General features: G+C 34.9%; 1 protein-coding gene across 3 annotated transcripts in view; it reads left to right on the forward strand.

The window, feature by feature from the left end:
- The window catches only part of LOC143070619 (uncharacterized), a 157,606-nt gene that overhangs the window by 72,202 nt on the left and 62,053 nt on the right, over positions 1-23,351 (forward strand). For all 3 annotated transcript variants that reach the window (XR_012976605.1, XR_012976607.1, XM_076244851.1), the window contains exon 2: positions 10,106-10,898. Coding sequence is in view for 1 of the 3 variants with exons in the window: in XM_076244851.1 (XP_076100966.1) it covers positions 10,106-10,898 (793 nt within the window). In the remaining 2 variants the exon portion in view is untranslated. The remainder of the gene's footprint in view (positions 1-10,105; positions 10,899-23,351) is intronic.

Genomic DNA, 23,351 nt, shown 5'->3' on the forward strand with positions numbered 1-23,351 from the left:
GTTGGATCTAATTTACACCCCTTGTTCTTAAATATCTGTATGGGTACGTCGTAGCTACCAATTCTGGCTTTTATACAACGGGAGTGAAGGCGCCGTCGATTTATTGACGTTTCGCGAGAGCAGATTTAAAGCTCTCTACACTAGTTGCGCGAACAAAAGTGTCTTCTAGATGGTTCCAATTTACTATTGTGGACGCAAAAAATGAATTTGTATGTTGCGGTGTTCTACTAGTAGGAATGTCAAAACACCTGGTATTGTTCCTCACTTGTTTTTCAACAATGGTTGTGGCTTGAAAGTTGTCAAACTTTTTAGCTGTGATGTTTCGTCTTGGTCTTGCTGATTTGAGGAAGTCGTCTGGATCAATAGCAGGTACCAGCCCCTCAACCACCTTGTACATAAATATAAGCTTTTGGCTCGTGCGTCTCAATTGTAGTTCCTGTAGTTCTAATTTGGTAAGAATGTTTGTTATGCAGCCATCTTCTCTAGTTCTGTAATCGCCTGTTATAAAGCGTGCTGCTTGTCTTTGTATTCTTTCTAGCTTGTTTGAGTCTGCAATATTGTAGGGGTCCCATACTGTTGCTGCATATTCCATTGTAGATCTTACTCAGGAACTGTAAGCAGTTTTCTATATTCCTGTGGGCAGTATCGTAAATTTCTTCTGAGGAAGCCTAGGGTTGAGTTAGCCTTTTTGGCAACGTTTGTAATATGCGTGCTCCACTTCAGGTCTTCTGATATCTGCACTCCTAGGTATGGGTTGCTCTGAACTTGTTGGAGTATGTGGCCGTTGAGTGTATAGAATCTTTGGCTTTTGTTCTTTATGCTTAGTATGTAGCATTTCTTTGCGTTAAATCGCATACCCCATTTATTTGCCCAATCTTCTAGGCTAGCTAGGTCTTCTTGTAGTAGTTTGTGATCTTTCTCTGTTTTGATGGTTCTGTATAATAGACAGTAATCGGAGAACAGCCGTACTGATGATTTGACAGTGTCCGGGAGGTCATTTATATTACATAGGAAAAGTAATGGTCCTAGAACTGTTCCCTGTGGAACACCTGAGTCCACTTTGACTTCTTCCGACTGTTCTCCCTCTACTACTACTTTCAACTTTCTCTGTGTCAGAAACATATTAAGCCAGTTGTTTAGTTGTCCTCGAATTCCGTATTCTCCCATTTTTGATAATAATTTGTTGTGTGGTACTGTATCAAAGGCTTTTGAAAAGTCCCAGATTGCGATATCAGTTTGTAGTCCGGCGTCAAATGCTTTCATGAAGTCATGTAAGGTGACTAATAGTTGTGTTTCACATGAGTAGCCAGATCGGAATCCATAGTTGAGTGATGTTAAGACTCTGTGCTTTTCAAGATGTTTGAGGATGTCCTTGCATATGATATGTTCTAATAGTTTGCAAGGTACCGATGTTAATGAGACTGGTCTATAGTTTTCTGCAGCGCGATTATCTCCTTTTTTGAATACACACGAGAAGTTTGCGTTTAACCAGTCTTCGGGTAGTATTCCAGTGTCTATTGATGTTTGGAAGATGGCAGTAAGTCCTGGTGCTATTTCTGTAGCACATTATTTAAGTATTTTGTTTGGTATACCATCTGGTCCATATGCTTTCGATGGGTTTACATCTTTGAATAGTTTTTTCTAGTTCTTTTGTGGTATTGAGTAGATTGGGTATTGTTTCCAGTATGTATTTTGTTGTTTTTGGAATTGATGTTGATTTGTCAATTGTGAATACGGATCTAAATTGTTTGATTAAAATTTCTGCCTTTCCTTTGCTGTCGCTGACTAATTTCCCCTTTCTTTTAAAGGTGATACACCAATATTGTCTGTTTTCCTAGATTTGATATACTTCCAGAATGGCTTTGTATTGTTTGTTTCTAGGCCTTTGATAATAGTATCATTGATGTATGTGTATTCTGCTTTCCTGACTTGCCGCTTTACTTCTTTTTGGAACTGTCTATAGTTATACCACTTTTTAGTTTTCTTAGCTTGTTGGTATAGCCGCTGTTTCTTTTTAAAGAGTTTTCTAATTTTGTGGTTTATCCAGGGCAATTTGTTCTTAGAGCGGATTTCTTTTGATGGGATGTGTTTGTCCATACTTTGAAAGAGTTCTTTCTTAAAGGTGTCGCTCATTTCTTGTACGTCCTGCATGGGTCGGAGTTTTGCTGATGTTATTGAAGTCTCCTCTTTAATAGTGTTCCAGTTAGCCTTTGAGTATATATAGCACTTCCTGGGTTTGCTACGTTGGTAATAAGGTTTGGTGTCACAGTCTGAATCATTTCGTGGTCTGATATACCAGGTGTGTTTTTGGATGTTTTGACAAGTGATGGGTTTGTGGTTAATACTATGTCAAGGAGGTTGTCTTCTCTTGTTGGTTGTTCATGGATTTGAGTGAGTTGGAATGATGATGTTATTTCCATGAGTTTGGTTTGTATCTCCTATCACTTGAGTTATTTGGTACTGACATTGATTCCCAGTTAATGTCAGGGCAGTTAAAATCTCCAGTTAGCATGATGTTGGTGTTTGAATTTGCTATCATTTGTAAAGATTTTTCTAGTTCATCTAGGCATTTCATGTTTCTGTGTGGCATATAGAATAACCCAATAAACAGTTCTTTTTTTGCCTTTAATGTGTATTTTTACCCATTCTATCTCACAATTGGTGACTAGACTAGAATGTTCAACTGATATGATATCTTTATGAATCAAGATACTGACTTCAATTAGACAGGCTTTCAGCAATATACCCGTACCGTCACACCAAATCACAATACGGCCTTCCACAATGAACAAAGCTCATACCGCATAGTCAGGTATAATAGGACACTAATTGACAAATGTTTTTACAAACAAATAAACTTTTTTGTCTCTTTATTCATCAAGCTAGCGAACCTTACAATAGTAAAAAGGTCCATATAACTTCCTAAAAAAATTAAAAAAATTCTTTAAAAAAATTCCCAATCCTCATGATCACTCGTTTTGCTAATATAATCTGTTTTTGAATTCACTACATCAGCGAGGAATCAGTTGTAATTCAATGAATATATTGTGCTCTTTACAAATATAAAATATAGATGAAACAAAGATTTTGCTTGAACTATACGTACACAGTTTTTATTATCAGTAAACCATTTAAAAACTTTTACCCATAGTTAAAGTACTAAACGACAATTATGCCTGTTTAATGTTTTTATCTTTCTCCAAGTAAGACTTTTACATCTTTCAAATTCGTTCCACATTTTGTGAAAAATCTTATTCACTAATTCTACATTATAAACCCCACAGGCTACATCACAAGCACATGTAATGCTTTGCAGTCCTGCCTTTTACGCCTGTAAAGTTATGCCGACTTGCAGAAAAATCTACTTTTTTTTAAAGAAAATAAACTTGTGACATAAATTCGACATGCTTGTCATAACTGCTTTCATAGCTTAGAACATAAAAATAAAACATAAATCTATAGATAGTTACCTATAGATGTACTTAGCATTGACAGTAACTGTGTCGCGATCATTGCTATTTTGATGGCTGGTAACTGGATGCAGAAGCTGTGGCTGTATTGAAGTTGAGTGGACAGTTTATTCTCTAGTGACCATACTGTTTACAGTAGTAGCATATTTCCATGGAGTACGGCTCTTGCCGTGCGGTATTGGTATGAAAGGGCTGTTGATAGCGACTGAAATCGTAAGCTGGAGGAGCAGCAGAGGCAGTAGCGATAGGTTCAACTGCTGGAGTTGGACACCATATACATATACGGCTGAGGGCGGATCTTTTTCTCCTTGATAGTTTTAGGGGTCCTAGTCTCAGCCTGAAGAATCTTTTTCTCGTCTTCATCATTGTCAGAAATATCATTACTATCGTATTATTCAACAGTAACCCTCCCCAGTAGAGTTATCAGCAATCCTGATGAGTTTACTTTTTTCTTTGAGTTTACTTACCAAATCACTGGTAATAGACGAAATTGTCTTGTTCTGAGGGAATATCGGACTTTAAATCAACGAGTTTCTTATCTAAATAATTATCTTTGAAAAGTCCAAAAGTGTTAACTAAGTCACGGTTTTGTTAACTTGCTTGTGAATTTGAAACGTAAAGGCTTTCGGACTGACTTTGCATGGAATCTCTTAACAATTGGTCTTTTCAGACTTTTAGACTTTTAAATTTGTAGTTATTGGTGAGGCAATTTTTTGGAAAAATTATTACTTACATTTGAATTCTTTTTTTCTTTCGGTCTCAATCAATATTGTCATTTTATTCGGGGTTGCATTCCAAATTTACTTTCCTGACAAATGCAGACATTGGATTACTTACTAGACCATTTAGAATGAGGTGGAGTTATTCTAACCCTTCTTGTGAAATAAATGAGTTTTGTATGCCTTCATGCAAGTAGAATGTTAGTCAAAGCACTTTCGTTATGGTTTCACTCGGGCGCTACGGCAGATTTTGATAGAATGTCGGTAGGGGCTGTTACTGTAGAATGAAAATCAATGCTGTTTGTTTCTGTAGTATTTAGAAAAACCCCATTAGCAGGTTTGTTATAGTCCAGTTGATTCGTGCATATTTTCGAAAGAATTGTGGGTTTGAGATAAAAGCATGAAACTTTGCACAAGGATAAATATGTATATGGTGGTCAATTAAGGCTATGGACTCACTTTGAAAAATTCAAAATGGCGGAAATTTTCAAAATGGCGGACAGATGCTTTTTGACACAATGCTAACACTACTAGTTTTTATCTAAAAATAAACAGCTTCAAGACTACAGTACCTCAAATGACAAAATAAATCTTATGTTTCATACTTTTAAACTATTTTGCAATCAAAGGAAACATATGAGAACATAGGATGAGTCAAATTTGGTGATTTTAATATTCTATGGCGGCCATCTTGAAAAAAAACCCGCCATTTTGAAATTTTAAGGTCGGTCGATAGCTAATATTGTTTAGAATACCCATCTCACTACCATGCCGAATTTGATGCTTTTATCATCAAACACACAATTATTTCACCTATCAGCCGGACTATTAGACTTTATCAACTTTTACTATCTTCATTCGAATTGGAATTTCTATTTTGTAAATTATTACAGCAAATGTTGCTTTGACGTGTCTTATACTTATCGGCAACTATATTGTGACTTACATTCCGAAACCTTATAATTACCGAAACTTTAAAAGTTTTTCCTTGAAATTGATATTATTGACTTTATATTGATTTGGAAAACAAACACATCCTTTTAGTCTGAAATGAACTATTGTCGTTTCGATCTTTAAACCATGTTGACCTTTATCTTGTATTTGATGCGGTTGAGATAATGTCGGTTTCAATAGGATTGACATAGGTGGCCTCTTGTATGCAAATTTCTTACTCCGGCCATCGGGATGATCTTACACTGACACACCGCGTCCTTGTGTAAGATAACTATTAATTTATAACTTTTTATCGTGTCACTGAACGATTTTAGTCCTTTGATTCTGGGCGTTGGTGGAGGCAAATTTTGCACGCTTTGCGTGTATGTGTATACAATTTTGTGTTGTTGGCCTAATCTGTAATGTAGAATTGTATTGCTTGGTTATAATTTGTACTAGTAACGCAGAATACTAATGTATCTCAAAAGGTTATTGTCATCATAGTAGATTTCCGCCAAAAGTGGGTAGATCGAGTTTCGGCAATTTGTTGTCATTATTGGACATGTTTGATTGCCTTACGCTCGTTTGTTCTGAGTTAAAATTTATCTGATTCGAATGCCTATGTACGCTGGGGTAAGTGTATATGGAATCTGGTGCTTGAGTGTTTTAAAAATGCGGATTGATTTTTTTGACCGACTTATTTATTTCGTGATACCAATCTGTATCTGTAACTCTTATTTATCAACTTCTTCAATTTCGTCGTCGATGTCATCTTCTTGTTCAATAATTTAAGTTGTTTTCTCATTAAGATCGGATAATGTCTTTTACCTGTTTTGATAAGCTCCATGATGGATTTTAGGTTAACATCATCTTTTTGCAGTTCTTCTGTCGGGTCTCCTTTTTACAGTACTTTAAGGTTGTAACCTCCGAAAAAGAATTCATTTGTCCCTGCACTGATTTCGTACCTTTTATTTAAGATTGCCGTAAGAATGAACGGTAGACACGTAAGAAATTTTAACAGCAAATTTGAACCATATCAATTCCCAGAAGGTTCTAATCCCCAAATGTATATTTCCGTGCGCCTTGCTTCAAATTATTATCTTTCAATTGTGCCATGTTCTGTGGAGACATTTGCCGTACAGAACTGTTCAATTGCTTCGGGAATTGTTGGCGTTCAAAGTTAATACTAGTACAAAAAAAAATGTATACACCCTATACTCTTTCAATAAGCCTCACTAGCACCGTACAGCAAAGTTCGCCACCGGACATGACTCAAATGAAAGGTAATAACTTGGACAAGGGCACACTGAAATGATTTTGTGGGAGGAAGGCCTATTCGGAAGTTGTTGGCGTTCAAAGTTGCTATTAAGAGAACAAAAAATACGTATACACCCTACATTCTTTCGGCAATCCTCGCTAGCCCCGTACGGCAAAGTTCGCCACCGGGCATGGCTCAAATGAAAGGTAATAACCTAGGGAAGTCCACACTGGAGTTCAGTCCATTCGAAAATTCGAAAATTGTTGCGCAGTGATGTTTAGGCAATTTAGAAGAGTTTTTGTCAGGGGTAGGTAACTCCGTAATTACCTCATTATATATTCATCAAAGGCGGATTCAGTAAGCAGCGTCTATTGATAAAATTGTTGAATACAAATTGCGTTCATGCATGTGGATAGAAAAATAGTATTTTTTATGATGTTGATTGATTATTAAAACACTATTACGGCATTTTTGTGCTGAAACTATATTATAAATGGTTGCAATAGATTTTTTTTTATTGCCGGGATCAGACCCCGCCTACTTTGGAGATTTCAAACAGGAAAGTTGAACATGTGAAGCAGTTAAAATGAAGTTTTTTTTAAATTTACTGATTGCTGTTTATTTGATTTCAGTCGAGGACATGTCATTAAGAATGTATTTTTTGCATTTCTAAGACGTGAACAATTTGGTTAAATGACAATTCCAGGGTTTACCGTTATTTCTGTAGTGGATTGACCTGGATAAAGGACAGAAATTCGAACTGCCCCTAGCAATTGAAATAAGGGTGTTTTGAACAGGGATAGACCTCTTAACGTACAGAAAGTGTTACACTTTTTTACATGAGGCAATATATTGGATGTTTCCATTCAGCCATACTGAGAATTCATACATCCACATCCCAGCAAAATATGCTCTATAGCATGTGTTTCGCCATAAAATGCCGTCTTTTTTGTGATGCAAAATATGTTAGTATCATTATCTTCGCTGGATAAATGACACATTAGTTGAATGTAATTAAGATCTTGAACTAGAATCTTTCGAGAGCCGATCATTTGTATCTACTGTGGTTTTGAAATCATGTAAAATATTTTTTTTGGCGAAACCCAAAGTTGCCGAATGTTAAGTGTTATCAGCAACTGTAATAAAAGAGCAAAAGGTATGATAATCCAGGTTTCTGCAAACGTGGTCGAAGTGCTACAACCAGCTTGTATGCCAACCAATGCATTTCGCTAAAAAGTCAATTACTGCGTTACAGTACTGCCATCAAAACATTTTGACAAATAGTAAATAATTGTCGAGTTTGAAATTCTTGATTAAGAATAAAATCGCTCCGGTGTTCAAAGCTTTCACTTTTTTTTTAACATTGCATTCTTTAAAATATGTTCAGGCATTTTGTAAATTATTTATAATAACTGAATCTTGCAGTCATTTAAGAAACTGCATAAATTAAGAAAATGCCGGTAATATATTCAAGGCTCAATGCCACAAAACACAAGTATTCTATGGCTTGTAGGTTTGAAGCATTGATTTATTTAAGAATACAATCTAAACATAACAGCAACATGAAAAGGCAAGTGTGACACACAACAATATAGTCCTGATCACATTATCTTCACTAGAAGCGGGATCAACAGCCTGCTCACTTTACAACAGACAATTTTAAACTATTAGAAACAATACACAACTATAGGAATGAAAAAGAAAGTTAAATTCATGCGGTAAACTTATAGTTGGTGCGCATCTATTGAATTGCATAATTCAATTAAAATAGTTACAATCGTGTGAAAGACAGGTCATTTAAATCAAAATTGTTTTACAAACAAAAAAAGGTCAACCACACCTAAGCAGCAATCAAATTAGCTTAGCGTCACGGTTGATTTCACCTGTGCACATATAACTACGCATAACGGTATTTGTTATGCCTTGTAACGAACTATATTGATGTTTTTGTCTCAGATTCCACCGAACATAAATCACATCTTTTCTAAACAAGGCTCAATGACAAAAAAAGTAATTTCGATGGAATGTAGGTTTGCAGAATTCAGTCGAGACATTTCAGATGGCAGGGTGTTAAGAAACTGGAAGTCTTTTCGCAATTCTGTCGTTCACATATCCGTCGCTAGCATTTTCGGATCGCCAAGGAACATGAATTTTGAAAAGGCTGTATGAAAGTAATTTGCGGCATGAGTAGCGCCCCAGAATCGTAAACTATGCAAACAAAATTGCTATCAGTATAAATCTATTGCGTTTATAGATCATAGAAGATGTTCTCTAGCCGAAATAAAAAAGGTATTTTTGATCAACTCAATCCCATAGTCATTCTTTTTGACTGTAAAGAACAAAAGCGTATTCAGTTAATTTAATCCTAAGTCTTGTCAAGTAACAATAATGTTAATTTAAAAAAAACACAGGACAAGACGACACATCTGTATTTGCTATCATACATGTAACTATACTGCATTGTGTGTAAGTATCGGTCTAGATATTGTATACTATATATTACTCAAAGTGGGTTTTGTGAAAACTGATATCACTCATTCCTATAGGCGAGAGTATCTAAAACATAAAGCATAATCCATAATAACATACAAAGTAAACTATAGTCGGACAGGTTATATAAAAAGTAAAATCACAAAAATACTGAACTCAGAGGAAAATCAATTTGGAAAGTCCATAATGTGTTATCATGATACATGTTTGATTGTTTAAAAATCATACCGGCTGTGATAGGTTCTTTCTTTTGAAGAGTTTTTGCCTTAATTCATTTTCCTTTTGAGACAATGTTTGACAGTGAACTGCAAAAAGAGTTTGGATATAAAAAACATTCTCGTTAGCTCTAAATATATACAGATAGAAATGCAAAAAATAATATAGTACTTTCTTTATAAGTTTCAACGTACTACAAAAACACGTAGGACGCTTGGATTGAGCTGAATGCCACAAAACGTACTAAAAAAATTGGAGTCCGGCGGAATAACTTTGCAATTATTTACGATACATCTCTATGAAATATTCAACAACTTAAGTTTTTTTAACCATACGGATATTAAATCAATCGTTCACAAATAAACACATCCCAACCCAATCCCCATTTTTATGGCTGACACATTATTGGTGCACTTTCACGAACTGCATTAAATTATTCAATAAATTTCCGTTCTAACAGAATACTATTTACTATGAAATATCTGCAATTGTAGGCAACGGATGCGGGACAAGCGTAATAAGAAATGACCCCCAAATACTCGCAAATCGAATGCTCTCAGAAACGTGTACTATATTCTATTAATATGTCTTGTGAGCTCGAACATTTGTCTGATTATGTTTTGTTTGTTCTGATGGAGAAAGAATATTGATCATCATTAAACTCATTTACCTGTTTTCGGGAGAAAAAAAATCATACATTTTGGTCTCCTCTTAAATAAACAAAAAAATAATGTTAAGCATAGCTGACATTCATCATTTTGTAAAATTGAGTGTGGTTAGTATTTTAACAATGAACAACAGTATACCAACGTGAGTCTAAATCAATTATGTATTATCAATGAGTATTTTAAAGTGTTGAAGAATCAGGAATTATTTTTTTTACTTATAATTTTAACTATCAACTATTTTTATATTTAAAGATTATAAAAATTACCAGTGAGTATTATAGGACCTTTATAATTTAACTTATATAAAAAATTACAGTACGTTACAATAATATAATTTTCTGTTTGTTTCAGGTATTGTAAGAAACAAGCATATCAACGATTCGAATTTCATCATGGAACGAAAACATTGGTGTTCATTTTGTCTTATCCCTTTTAACAACGAATTGAGATTAAGCGATCATCTATTAAAAATCCATCCAAAACAACCACTAGTTTTCTGTCGTTTGTGTATGTTAACATTTGTAAATTGTAGTCAACTAGAATATCATGTGAGATATAAGCATTCAGATTTATTCATCAACAAGTTTGTTGAAAATAACGAAAACATTTGTAGAAAAAAAATAATAGAATTGGAAACTGAAATAGAATCTGATTCCAAATTGACAGACAGTTCCGAGGAAGAAAACAGTATAACAAAAAGCGAAGAAGGCGATTTTTTTGAGAAAACTAATGACATGGTGGGTACAGATTCTGAAAGTGTGGAAGAGCCCGTTGAAAACAATTCGAGTTACATGAAATACATCTCAGCACAAAATGTGTGTTCTTCTGACGACGAAAATCATGCAAGTGAATTGGATTTGAAAGGAGTCAATACCAATCAAATGAATAATTCACACGATCAATATTTCAATGTAATAAATTGTGATGTGTCATGTCCTGTCAGACTAGAATGGGAAAAAACTAGAAGACATGACGCCAGTTTCACAAGAAACATTCATAATTTAGAAGATACTTTATCTACTTCCAAACGACTTTTAAATCTACAGCACATGAAGTCGGCGTTTCTTACTTCAGATAACATTGTTTATACTCAACGACCTAGTTTTAAATCTAATGATGAAGACGAAGGCCAAGAATACCTAAGGTTTGTAGTAAATTAAGCCATTGAAATACATTAAAGTTGATTAAACAATGTCATCTCTGCCTTAAACTATGAATGCTTTGGACACATACAAGTTCGATACGTATATATAACATTTTAATTTATAATGAATGGTGTCACTGGTACAAATTACAAAATCTGCTTACACTTCCAGAACACCTTTGAACAACCCAATGTTTTGTAAGGGTCTATGTTGCATAGTTTTTAGCTCACCTGGCCCGAAGGGCTAAGTGAGCTTTTCTCACCACTTGGCGTCCGTCGTCCGTCATCCGTCGTCCGTCGTCGTCGTCGTCCGTCGTCGTCGTCGTCGTCCGTCGTCGTCGCCGTCCGTCGTCGTCCGTCGTCGTCGCCGTCCGTCGTCGTCCGTCGTCGTCGCCGTCCGTCGTCGTCCGTCGTCGTCGCCGTCCGTCGTCGTCCGTCGTCGTCGCCGTCCGTCGTCGTCCGTCGTCGTCGCCGTCCGTCGTCGTCGCCGTCCGTCGTCGTCCGTCGTCGTCGTCGTCCGTCGTCGTCGTCGTCCGTCGTCGTCGTCGTCGTCCGTCGTCGTCGTCGTCCGTCGTCGTCCGTCGTCGTCGTCGTCCGTCGTCGTCCGTCGTCGTCCGTCGTCGTCGTCGTTAACTTTCTACATTTTGAACTTCTTCTAGAGAACCACTGAATGGAATGAAACCAAACATGGCATGAATGTTCTTTATGAGGTGCTGACCAAGTGTTGTTACTTTGTAGCCGATCCATCATCCAAGATGGCCGCCAGCGGGGGGACTTAGTTTAACATAGGACCCTATGGGAAATGCATACACATGACTTCTTTTAGAGAACCACTGAATGGAATGAAATCAAACATGGCATGAATGTTTCTATTGTGGTGCTGACCAAGTGTTGTTACTTTGTAGCCGATCCATCATCCAAGATGGCCGTCAGCGGCGGACTTAGTTTAACATTTGACCCTATGGGAAATGCATACAAATGACTTCTTTTAGAGAACCATCGAATGGAATAGAACTTAACATGGCATGAATGTTCCTTATGAGGTGCCGACCAAGTGTTGTTACTTTGTAGCCGATCCATCATCCAAGATGGCCGCCAGCGGGGAACATAGTTCAACATAGGACCCTATGGGAAATGCATACAAATGACTTCTTTAAGAGAACCACTGAATGGAATGAAATCAAACATGGCATGAATGTTCCTAATGTGGTGCTGACCAAGTGTTGTTACTTTGTAGCCGATCCATCATCCAAGATGGCCGCCAGCGGGGGGGGGACTTAGTTTAACATATGACCCTATGTGAAATGCATACAAATGACTTCTTTTAGAGAACCACTGAATGGAATGAAATCAAACATGGCATGAATGTTCCTAATGTGGTGCTGACCAAGTGTTGTTACTTTGTAGCCGATCCATCATCCAAGATGGCCGCCAGCGGGGGACTCAGTTTAACATTGGACCCTATGGGAAATGCATACAAATTACTTCTTTTAGAGAACCATCGAATGGAATAAAACTAAACATGGCATGAATGTTCCTTATGAGGTGCCGACCAAGTGTTGTTACTTTGTAGCCGATCCATCATCCAAGATGGCCGCCAGCGGGGAACTTAGTTCAACATAGGACCCTATGGGAAATGCATACAAATGACTTCTTTAAGAGAACCACTGAATGTAATGAAATCAAACATGGCATGAATGTTCCTAATGTGGTGCTGACTAAGTGTTGTTACTTTGTAGCCGATCCATTATCCAAGATGGCCGTCAGCGGGGGACTTAGATTAACATAGGACTCTATAGGAAATGCATACAAATGACTTCTTTTAGAGAACCACTGAATGAAATGAACCCTTACATGACATGAATATTCCTTATGAGGTGTCGACCAAGTGTTGTTACTTTGTAGCTGATCCATTATCCAAGATGGCCGCCAGCGGGGGACTTAGTTTAACATAGGACCCTATGGGAAATGCATACACATGACTTCTTTTAGAGAACCACTGAATGGAATGAAACCAAACATGGCATGAATGTTCTCTATGAGGTGCTGACCAAGTGTTGTTACTTTGTAGCCAATCCATCATCCAAGATGGCCGCCATCGGGGGACTTAGTTTAACATAGGACCCTATGGGAAATGCATACAAATGACTTCTTTTCGAGCACCACTGAATGGAATGAAACCAAACATGGCATGAATGTTCCTTATGAGGTGCTGACCAAGTTTTGTTACTTTGTAGCCCATCTATCATCCAAGATGGCCGTCAGCGGGGGACTTAGTTTAACATAGGACTCCATGGAAAATGCATACAAGTGACTTCTTTTAGAGAACCACTGAATGGAATGAAACCAAACATGGCATGCATGTTCCTTTCCGTATGAGGTTGTGTTGTCACTTTTAGCCAAATTTTTATTTTTTTATATGATTTCAAAAACCCAAGTAGAATCAGGTGAGCGATACAGGCTCTTGAGAGCCTCTAGTTAGTTTTCCATGCTGTGCTTAAATCATAATTAATTGTATGTTGGTCTTTGTCTTTGGCCTGTTTAGTTTATTTTCGACGTAAGAGTTTCAAGGTTAGTAGTGTTTGTCGGACACTTCGACCCTTAAATCTCAAACGCTAGACGCCAACACCATATTTGGGCCATATAAGACCTTGAAATCGGGACGCAAACTTGGAATTGAACAATGTGACTCGGACGCCGACGCTTTATTAGGGCTTAAACCCTAAACCAGGCCACCGTCCAAGGTCATCGGGTTAAATTTGATTGCCAACCACACAGTAGTCGGGTCCATTCACGATGAGAACATTTCTAAAAAAACGTTGGTACGTTAACAATTATTTTCCCAATGAGTCGAAAATTCTGTTGACCCGATGCGGAGACATTGAAAAGCTACTTAATAGCCCCTTTTGGTCACAGTTTTCAGTATTTACCACAAACTTTCTAGGCCTGTCGCTCACATAGCTAGGCGTCTACATAGCACACAGTCGGGGCATTCCGCTCAAAACATCCTCTATGTTTTTTCCTGTCATCGGGATAGTAATGCCGTTTTTCTTCCCGACTTTTGTCGCAGAATGCTCGACATGGGAACAGTGATCCGGCGGCGGCGATGGTTGCTCACAACATAAAAGCTTGAAGGTGGAAGACCTGGATGGTTCATACTTTGTATATGGATGCCTCATGTTACGAAGTTTTCCTCAGTCACATGTCCAATGTCCTTGACCTCATTGTCATGGTTTAGTGACAACTTAAAAAAAATGTAAAATTCTCTCTTATTATAAGTCAAAGTATAACTATATTTGGTATGTGCATACCTTGCAATGTCCTCATGTCTGTCAGACTGTTTTGACTTGTCCTCGACCTCATTTCAAGGATCAATAAACAAGGTTAATTTTTAGTGGTCAAGTCCATATCTCATATACTTTAAGCAATAGGTCTAGTATATTCGGTGTATGGAAGCATTGTAAGGTGTACGTGTCCAACTGGCAGGTGTCATCTGACCTTGAACTCATTTTCATGGTTCATAGATTATAGTTAAGAGCCAGTCTGCCATAAAACCATGCAAAATCTCAAATTTCGTCCAAATTGGTAGTAATAACTCTGCAACATTATATATATTTCCAAAATCTTTGGGTATTTAGGAGTTAAGATAAAAATATTTTTTTTGGTTAATTCACACGATTTTCCATTTAACAGCCTTATTTGCATATTTGTGAATTATAAAAAAATAATGCCAAAAAATCACCAAAATTTAGGTACTTTTTAAAGGTCTGAATAATTGATATATCTCTTAAATATAGCGTTATCTTGTTTTATTTTGCAAAGAACATTATAAAAAAAAAGAAAAAATGCATTTTGACATACTTTTTACCTTTTGGCAGGTTGTCAGAGAGATTCGTGCAACAGATGTATTAGATAACTTGCATGTAGTACATGTACTCAGTAGGTGTTTTCTCTCAAGATCATATTTATAAACTTTTAAGATTTTTTTAAAGGTGTATATCAGTTCTAAGACAAGTAAAAAGTTTTAGCCTGGCAAATAACGGGAAGTTAGTAAAAAATGCCCCCAAATATCTATAAAATGCACTATTGTAATAGTTTTTGGACCTTAACATTTTAACTAAAACTGATCAAAGTAGACTTATGTTTCGGACAATAACTTTAGTTTAAGTGTATAGATCTTTATGATTTTATTCAGAAAGTTCAATATCACAAAAGAAAGCTTTGGAACGATTTTGGGGATGATGGTCCCTACCGTTAAGGAATTAAGGGACCAAAAGGGACCCACAACAAGCATTTTATAGTGTAAGGATAATAACTTGTGTATAAGTATTTCAATTGCTCTGATATGGTATCTTCTTTTTTTTCAAATTTCAAATTTTCTAAATTTTCAAGAAGAAATCTTCAATTGTACAGTTTTATACAATAGATTTGTTGATCTTTGGCCACATTTATTTTCAATCACAATCCAAATTAAGACAGCATCAAGCTTGAACATTGTGACCATATTTAATTTGCCCCAACTGTTCAGAGTCCAACAACTGCGGTTGTATAAAGCTGCGCCCTGCGGAGCACCTGGGTTTCACATACTTTCAATTGAAGACAGTCTTTTAAAAAGATTGTTATATGAAACAGAGTTGTGAACATACTTTTACTTCAAAAAATCTTCCTCTTTGAAACTTTTGATTGGAATGCAACCAATTATAGGGCCAATCACTCATTGAGTGTCTTGATTAGAAAGTTGTGTCTATTAGAGCGTATGTAAAAAGATTGTGGCCATTTTTTTTTATCTACGAAAAACAATTATGTTTGCATATATAATGTGCCATATAAAAGTTTTTGATTTATATCTCAGATTAAATCAAGATACAAGACATTTGAGGTAACCCTACTTCTTCAAAAATCGAAAGCTTTTCCAAAATTATCTTGAATGTTCCCTCTCCAAAGAGCATCTCTTTCGTGTTTGTTGATACTTTGAGATTTTGATTTTTAGTCCCCTAACGGCTAACGTCTAAGTGGACTTAGGTTTGCACTTCGTGTCTGTCAGTCTGTATATCTGTCAGTTCGGCAAATCAGACTTTTTGTGCTTGTAGATTTTGATTTGATTTATCATGACAAGTTACACGGTCAAATTCATTATTCACGCTTTAATTTTTTCTCTTTGTTCAGTTGAAGCCCTTTCTCTAGAATTAGATTTTTGATGAAATACTTATTCATCAGAAGACTTCTGTTCAAACGGAAATAACTCATTTCTTTAAAGACAAAATGACATTTTGAATGTTTTTTCTTTTCTTTGGTATTAAGTGATTCAATTTTGTTCCAGTTTGATATTTGTGTGCAGAGTTTTGGTCTTTGGACATAGGAAATTCACTTAGATAGTCAGAATTCAACAAGTTTTTACGTTTTGCTGGAAGATTTTGTCTCGATATTTTTAGTTAGTTTACGTTATGACAAATTATAGATCAATTTTTTGTTCCATTGCAATGAATTTGTAACGGGTTGGGGACTATGTATTGCCACGTATTACTCGCAGAATGCTTGTTTTTATCAAAAAATGTTCAACTCTGAAAAAATTGTTTAATATTTAGTTAAAATAGATATTGATGACTTTATTATGTGAAACTTTTTTTTTTAGATCTATCATACTTTTATTCTTTTTTGCTAATACCTTCATCATGTTCATTCATGACTAAAAACTTGTATTTATACCATTTTGCACGTTTTTCTTTACGGTAGACCACACTAATATTACTTGTATATGAACAGTAAAATCTTACCATTTAAATGACAATATAAAAAACATGATGTGGTTCGATTGCCAATGAGACAACTGTCTACAATTAAGAGACCAAAATGACACAGACATTAACAACTATAGGTTACTGTACGGCCTTCAACAATGAGGAAAGCCCATACCGCATAGTCAGCTATAAAAGTCCCCGATAAGACAATGTAAAACAATTCAAATGAGAAAACTAACGGCCTTAAGTATATAAAAAAGAAACGAAAAACAAATATGTTACACATAAACAAACGACTTCCACTGAATTACAGGCTCCTGACTTGGGACAGGCACATACATAAATAATATGGCGGGGTTAAACATGTAAGCGGGATCCAAACCCTCCCTCTAACCAGAGACAGTTGTATAACAGTAAATCATAAGAACGAACTATAAAAATCAGTTGAAAATGGCTTAACTCATCCGATGGACAAAAATACAAGTTGACGTGGTAGGGTAATTGTATGTCTGCTCAACAGTTTAACCATTTATCTGTGTATATTTGTTTTTATACAACCGCAAACATTGAAAAAAAATGGTTCTATATCGGTTTGACGTTGTCGTTGTCATCGTTGTCGTCATCCTTAGACATTTGGTTTTTGCACTATAACTTTAGTAAAAGTAAATAGAAATCTATGAAATTTAAATACAAGGTTTATGACCATAAAAGAAAGGTTGGATTGATTTTGGGAGTTTTGTTCCCAACAGTTTAGGAATTGGGGGCCAAAAAGGGTCCAAAATTAAGCTGTTTACTTTCATAAAAAAAATGAATTATTGGGTTTCTTTGGTATGCCAAATCTAACAGTGAATTTAAATTCTTAATTTTTGGTCCTGTTTTCAAATTGGTCTACATCAAGGCCCAAAGGGTCCAAAATTAAACTTAGTTTTATTTTAACAAAACATTAATTCTTGGGGTTCTTTGATATGCTGAATCTAAAAATGTACTAAGATGTCTTATTATGGGCCCAGTTTTCAAGTTGGTCCAAATCGGGGTCAAAAATTTCAACAAAATTGAATATATGGGGTTCTTCAATATGCTGAATCTAACCATGTATTTAGTTTTTTTAATATTTGGAACCTGTTATCAAATTGGTCCAAATTGAGGGTCTAAAATTGAAAATTATTTGATTTCTGACATCAAAAAATTGAATTATTGGGGTTCTATGATATCCTGAATATAACCATGCATTTATATTTTGGATATTGGACCATATTAGGTAAATATTAAATTATATTTTTTAAAGTTTTTAAGTTCTTAGACCACAATCATTGTTTTGTGTCAACTATTTAATCCCAATCCAAATTCAGAGCTATATCAAGCTTAAATGTTCTGTCCATACTTGCCCTAAATGTTCAGGGTTTAATCTCTGCGGTCGTAAAAAGCTGCGCCCTGTGGAGTATCTGGTTATAACATGTGGTTATGAAATACATTTTATTGCAATTTGAAATATTTGTGTTTGTCTCAGCTGGTAGTATTAGGCCAACTTTATTTAACATGTCTTATTCCCAAGCCTCAAATTGCTAGAGATTACATTCTAGGAGGAAACTGTTCTAGGAGGAAACTGTTCTCCCAAAATTGACATAGGGATAACTCACTGGTTCATGTCAGCGTCACAAAATTTCAGTTGCAGTTTTATCAGGAACTGCTAGGAGTAGTCTCTTTATATTTGGCATAAAGCTGTATTATAATATAGAAAATATAGCCCTTTTCTAGGTAAGAGGCACAATTCTATGAAATTCACAAAACTATTAAATCTTCCTCTGTTCTGGAAATAGATTACATAAATGTACAAGGCTTTCACATTTATGAATCATTATCAAATACAACATGTTTTAAAAATTTAAGACTGAACTCAATTTAGACAAAAAGCGTCTAAAAACTAGATTATTATTAAACGCTAAATTTGTGAAGAACTCATGGTGATATTACCTGATGAGTGTGCATAGTATTGTAAATTAAACAGCCCATTTTTTAATTACTAAAGTTATTTTCGTTGGAATAGGTTAATATTTTAAACATATTGTAAAAATGCTCAGTTTAGGGGCAAAAAATCAAAAGTGGTCTGCTCAAGTTTACTCCTTTAGTATATTTTCTAATTTAAACTTAGTTGAACTTGGTTTATTCAATTAATATAACCAGTTAACATTACTTCAGTCATTATTTTTCTTATATTTTGACTATCACATACTTTTGAAAAGTTTCTATTGAAACAGATAAAAAAATAAAAAAATTGGTAAAATGGCCATCACGCCTATCTTTAATTGTTATTTTATCGTAATAAGGTATCATTTGCCGAACACCATTTTCTAGCATTTTGTAGATGAATATATAAGCTTCATGAAATATTACATTTCATTGAAAATAAAACATGATCTTACAAGATTTAAGCCTTTAGAAATATACAAATTTTGCTCAATCGGCACTTTTTCAAAACCATGCAATTTCAACCTGTCAGTAGGGGTATTGAGAAATCTCACAACTTTTTGAATTATCATAATTTCCTTTCATTTCAAGTTGTTTGTTAAGATATATATTATCATTAAACTAATTTTTTTCTGTAAAACAAAAAAACAAATCAGGTCAAAATACCCTTAAATAGGCTTAAAATGGCTATTTTTCAGTACAGAAATGGACAATTTTCGAATGTTCGGCATACACAAAAAATGGCTGAATATTTTTTCAATTTTTGGCACAAATAGTTATTACATATAAGGTATCTAAAATATAAAATATCAGCCTGATTGGAATATTTTGGATTTGGACCATTTTGCATGGTTTTATCACAGACTGGCTCTTAAGTTTTTGTGTTTTGATCTGTTTTTCAAATATTGTATGCAATAGGTCTACTATATTTGGTATATGGAATAATTGTAAGGTGAACATGTCCAGCTGGGAAGTGTCAACTGATCTTGACCTTACTTTCATGCTTCATTGGTTATACTTACGTTTTATGTTTTGGTCTGTTTTTCTTATACTGTATCCAACAGGTCTACTATACTTGGTGTATGGAATGATCAATAAGGTGTACATGTTTAGCTAGCAGGTGTCATTTGACATTGACCTCATTTTCATGGTTCAGTGGTCAACGTTAATTTTTTGAGTTTTTTTCCCTCTGATATTTTATGCAGTAGATCAACTATACTTGGTGTATGGAAATATTTGATGATCTATATGTCAGTTGTGTAGGTTTTATTTGACCTTGACCTCATTTTCACTGTTCAATGATCAGTGTTAGGTTTTTGTGTGTTGGTTTGTTTTTTTTCTTAAACTACAAGTGTGGACACAGATGAGTGTGGATAGTATGTTTGGATGTTTGACAGTGTCTTATGACAATAAAGTTCTATGTTTTTCCTATATGGTGTTAATAACTGTGTTGCACGGTGACAACCGATCTGAGCATTAGGAGTGTTATTTATTTGATTTTTTTTTATGTTCAATACAGACATGTGGAGACAGTAATTACATTAGTTACCAAATGATTATGATAGAACATGTTCTACATCTTTGGTTTTGGATACATTTTGTAGCTGGGAGAGCAATTGCTAATTTCTGTGTCGATTTGGTCTCTTATGGAGAATTGTCTAATTGGCAATCATACCTCATCTTGTTTATATGTATTTGCTTACTATTGGTATGGTTCTATTTACATTACTCTGTGGTGGATCGTCAGTATCATTAGTATTTTTTTTTGGTTAAAATGTCGAATTTCTTCCTCAGATTAGAAAACATTTATTGGTTTTAAGTAATGAATGGCTTATGTCTGACATGATTATTGGGGCTAAATAAGATAGGAAGTAAACCTCTGTGCTGATTTATATCAAATCTGTATATCTCCTCCAAAGCTGGTCGAAGCAAAGACAACTTTTGACCAATATAAAAATGATTTCACCAAAAGAACCTTTGTGAGCATGCTTCAAAGACTCATAACTGCTACAAAAGTAATCTGATCGAATTTAAAGCATGTCAAGCAGATATCATCAACATCTACTTTATAAGTCTTAATATGTCTAAATACCTAAAAAGCTATTCAGTACTCAAAAGGTATTGCAAAATTATTCCTTTTCATTTTTTGTTTTGTTATATGGATACAAATATAAGTGATACATGTACCAATACAGTATTTGTTGTGGTATGCAAGTGTAGTAATTAACATTTACTGTAACAATGTTAATTCACACAAATTAAGAAATAACAAATGAATGGAACAGATACTCCGTAGGGTGCTGCTTTATACGACTGCAGAGGTGGAAACCTGAACGGTTGGGGCTAGTATGGACACAACATTCAAGCAGGATACAGCTCTGAATTTGGATTGTGGTTAAATAGTTGACACAACATAGGTTTCTGACACAGATTGAATGTGGTCTATAAAGAACTTCAACTTAAAAATTTTAAATTGGACATTTACTTATTTTGGTCCAATATCCAAAATCTAAATACATGGTTAAATTCAGAATATCATAGAACCCGAAGAATTCAATTTTTGATGAAATCAAATGTTTAATGTTAGACCCTTTAGACCTCCATGTGGACCAATTTGATATCACCGGGCCCAAATATTAAAAATCTAAATACACGGATAGATTCGGCATATTGAAGAACCCCATATATTCAATTTTTGTTGAAATGAAACAAAGTTCAATTTTTGACCCTTTGGATCTTAATATAGACCAATTTGAAAACGGGACAATACTGTGCAATTGAATATTCCTGGCTATTGCGCAATATTGTGCAATTAGATATTTCTTGCATTGTGCAATACAGTGCATTTAAAAATTTCTTGCTAGTGCACAATCCTGTGCAATTGGAGATTTCATGTTATTGTGCAATACTGTGCAATACAGTGCATTTAAAAATTTCTTGCTATTGCACAATCCTGTGTAATTGGAGATTTCATGTTATTGTGCAATACTGTGCAATTGAACATTTCTTGCTATTGAACAATACTGTGCAATTAAAGATTTCTTGCTATTGCAGAATACTGTGCAATTGAAAATTTCTTGCTATTGCACAATACTTACATTGTAGTATAATAATTTTTGACCCCGATTGGGACCAACTTGAAAACTGGGCCCATAATCAAAAATTTAGGTACATATTGAGACTCACCATATCAAAGAACCCCAAAAATTCAATTTTTGTTAAAATCAAGCTAATTTTAATTTTGGGCCCTTTGGACCTTAATGTAGATCAATTTAAAAACAGGACCAAAAATTAAGAATCTTAACACGGTTAGATTTGGCATATCAAAGAAGCACTGACAATAATTCATTTTTTTTATGAAAGCAAACAAAGTTTAATTTTGGCCCCTTGGGACCAAAACTCCCAAAAATAATCCAAACCTTCCTTTTGTGGTCATAAACCCTTATAGATTTCTATTAACTTATGCTAAAGGTATTGTTAAAAAAACCAAGAAAAATGCTTATTTGGGACCTGTTTTTGGTTCCTAAATCCTACACTGTTGGGAATTAAACTACCACAATCTATTCCAACCCTCCTTGTGTGGCCTTAGACCTTATGTTCAAATATCATAGATTTCTGGTTTAAATACTAATACTTGAGTTATAGAGCAAAAACCAAGAACAATGCTAATTTGGGCCCTTATTCCTAAACTGTTGAGACCAAAATATACCCAAAATCAATCACAGCCTTCCTTTCATGGTCATAAAACCTTGTGTCTTAATTTCATATATTTCTATTGACTTTTACTTAGAGTGCGAAAACCAAATGTCTTTGGATGAAGACGATGACGCCAACGTGATACTAATGTACAACCAAAAAGTTTTTAATTTTTGTGGTTGTATAAAAATGATCTCAAATCAAATTTCTAATGGAGTTTGCAACAATAATTATTCAACTACTCATTTTAATGAAACATAAAGTATTAAAATATAAATGTCATGTACAGTCATGGTGATGATGCCCCCGCTAGCATATAACGTTAAAAAGGTACATAAAGTGAAGCTGCCAAAAATTGAACTTAAACTGAGTTTAGAGGTAATAAGCATTATATACACATTTCACTAAATTTAGTTGAGACAAACGTGAGAAATTTTTCCATTTGTGAAAGGGCATAACCCTAGAATGATAATCAAAGTGCTTGTAATTACTGAATGGCTATTAAAGACTGCTTAAATTTATCAGTTGGTAGTAAAGTGAATTTTGCATTGTATATTGTATATACATGTATAGCATTATTTTAAGTTGATTCAACTACTATTCTGGACAGAGAAATCTAAACTCTAATTTTTAAAGAAGATTTCATAAAGCAATGGTTTTAGGTAATTCAACAACCATTCTGGACAAAGAAATAACTCCAATGTATTGTCTGGAATCTACAACAATGTTTGTTTTTGGCCCTTAATTCCTAGACTGTTTGCCCCATAACCCACAAAATAGACCTCAACTTTCTACTTATGGTATTCAATATTATGGTACAATTTCAGAACAATTGAAATACTTATACACAAATTTTTGTACGGACACTAGATTAATGTTTGCTTTGGTCACCTTTGGAACCCTTATTCCTAAACCTTAGGGACTATATATATAACCCCCCCCCCCAAAACAATCCAAAGCTTCCTTTTATCATTATAAATATTACTGTGGATTCATTATTATTCTTTGGATACCAATTTTCGTGGCTTTCGTGGGTAGAGTCTAACCCCGAAAT

Source organism: Mytilus galloprovincialis, chromosome 1, assembly GCF_965363235.1.
Source record: "Mytilus galloprovincialis chromosome 1, xbMytGall1.hap1.1, whole genome shotgun sequence".
Lineage (NCBI taxonomy): Eukaryota > Metazoa > Mollusca > Bivalvia > Mytilida > Mytilidae > Mytilus > Mytilus galloprovincialis.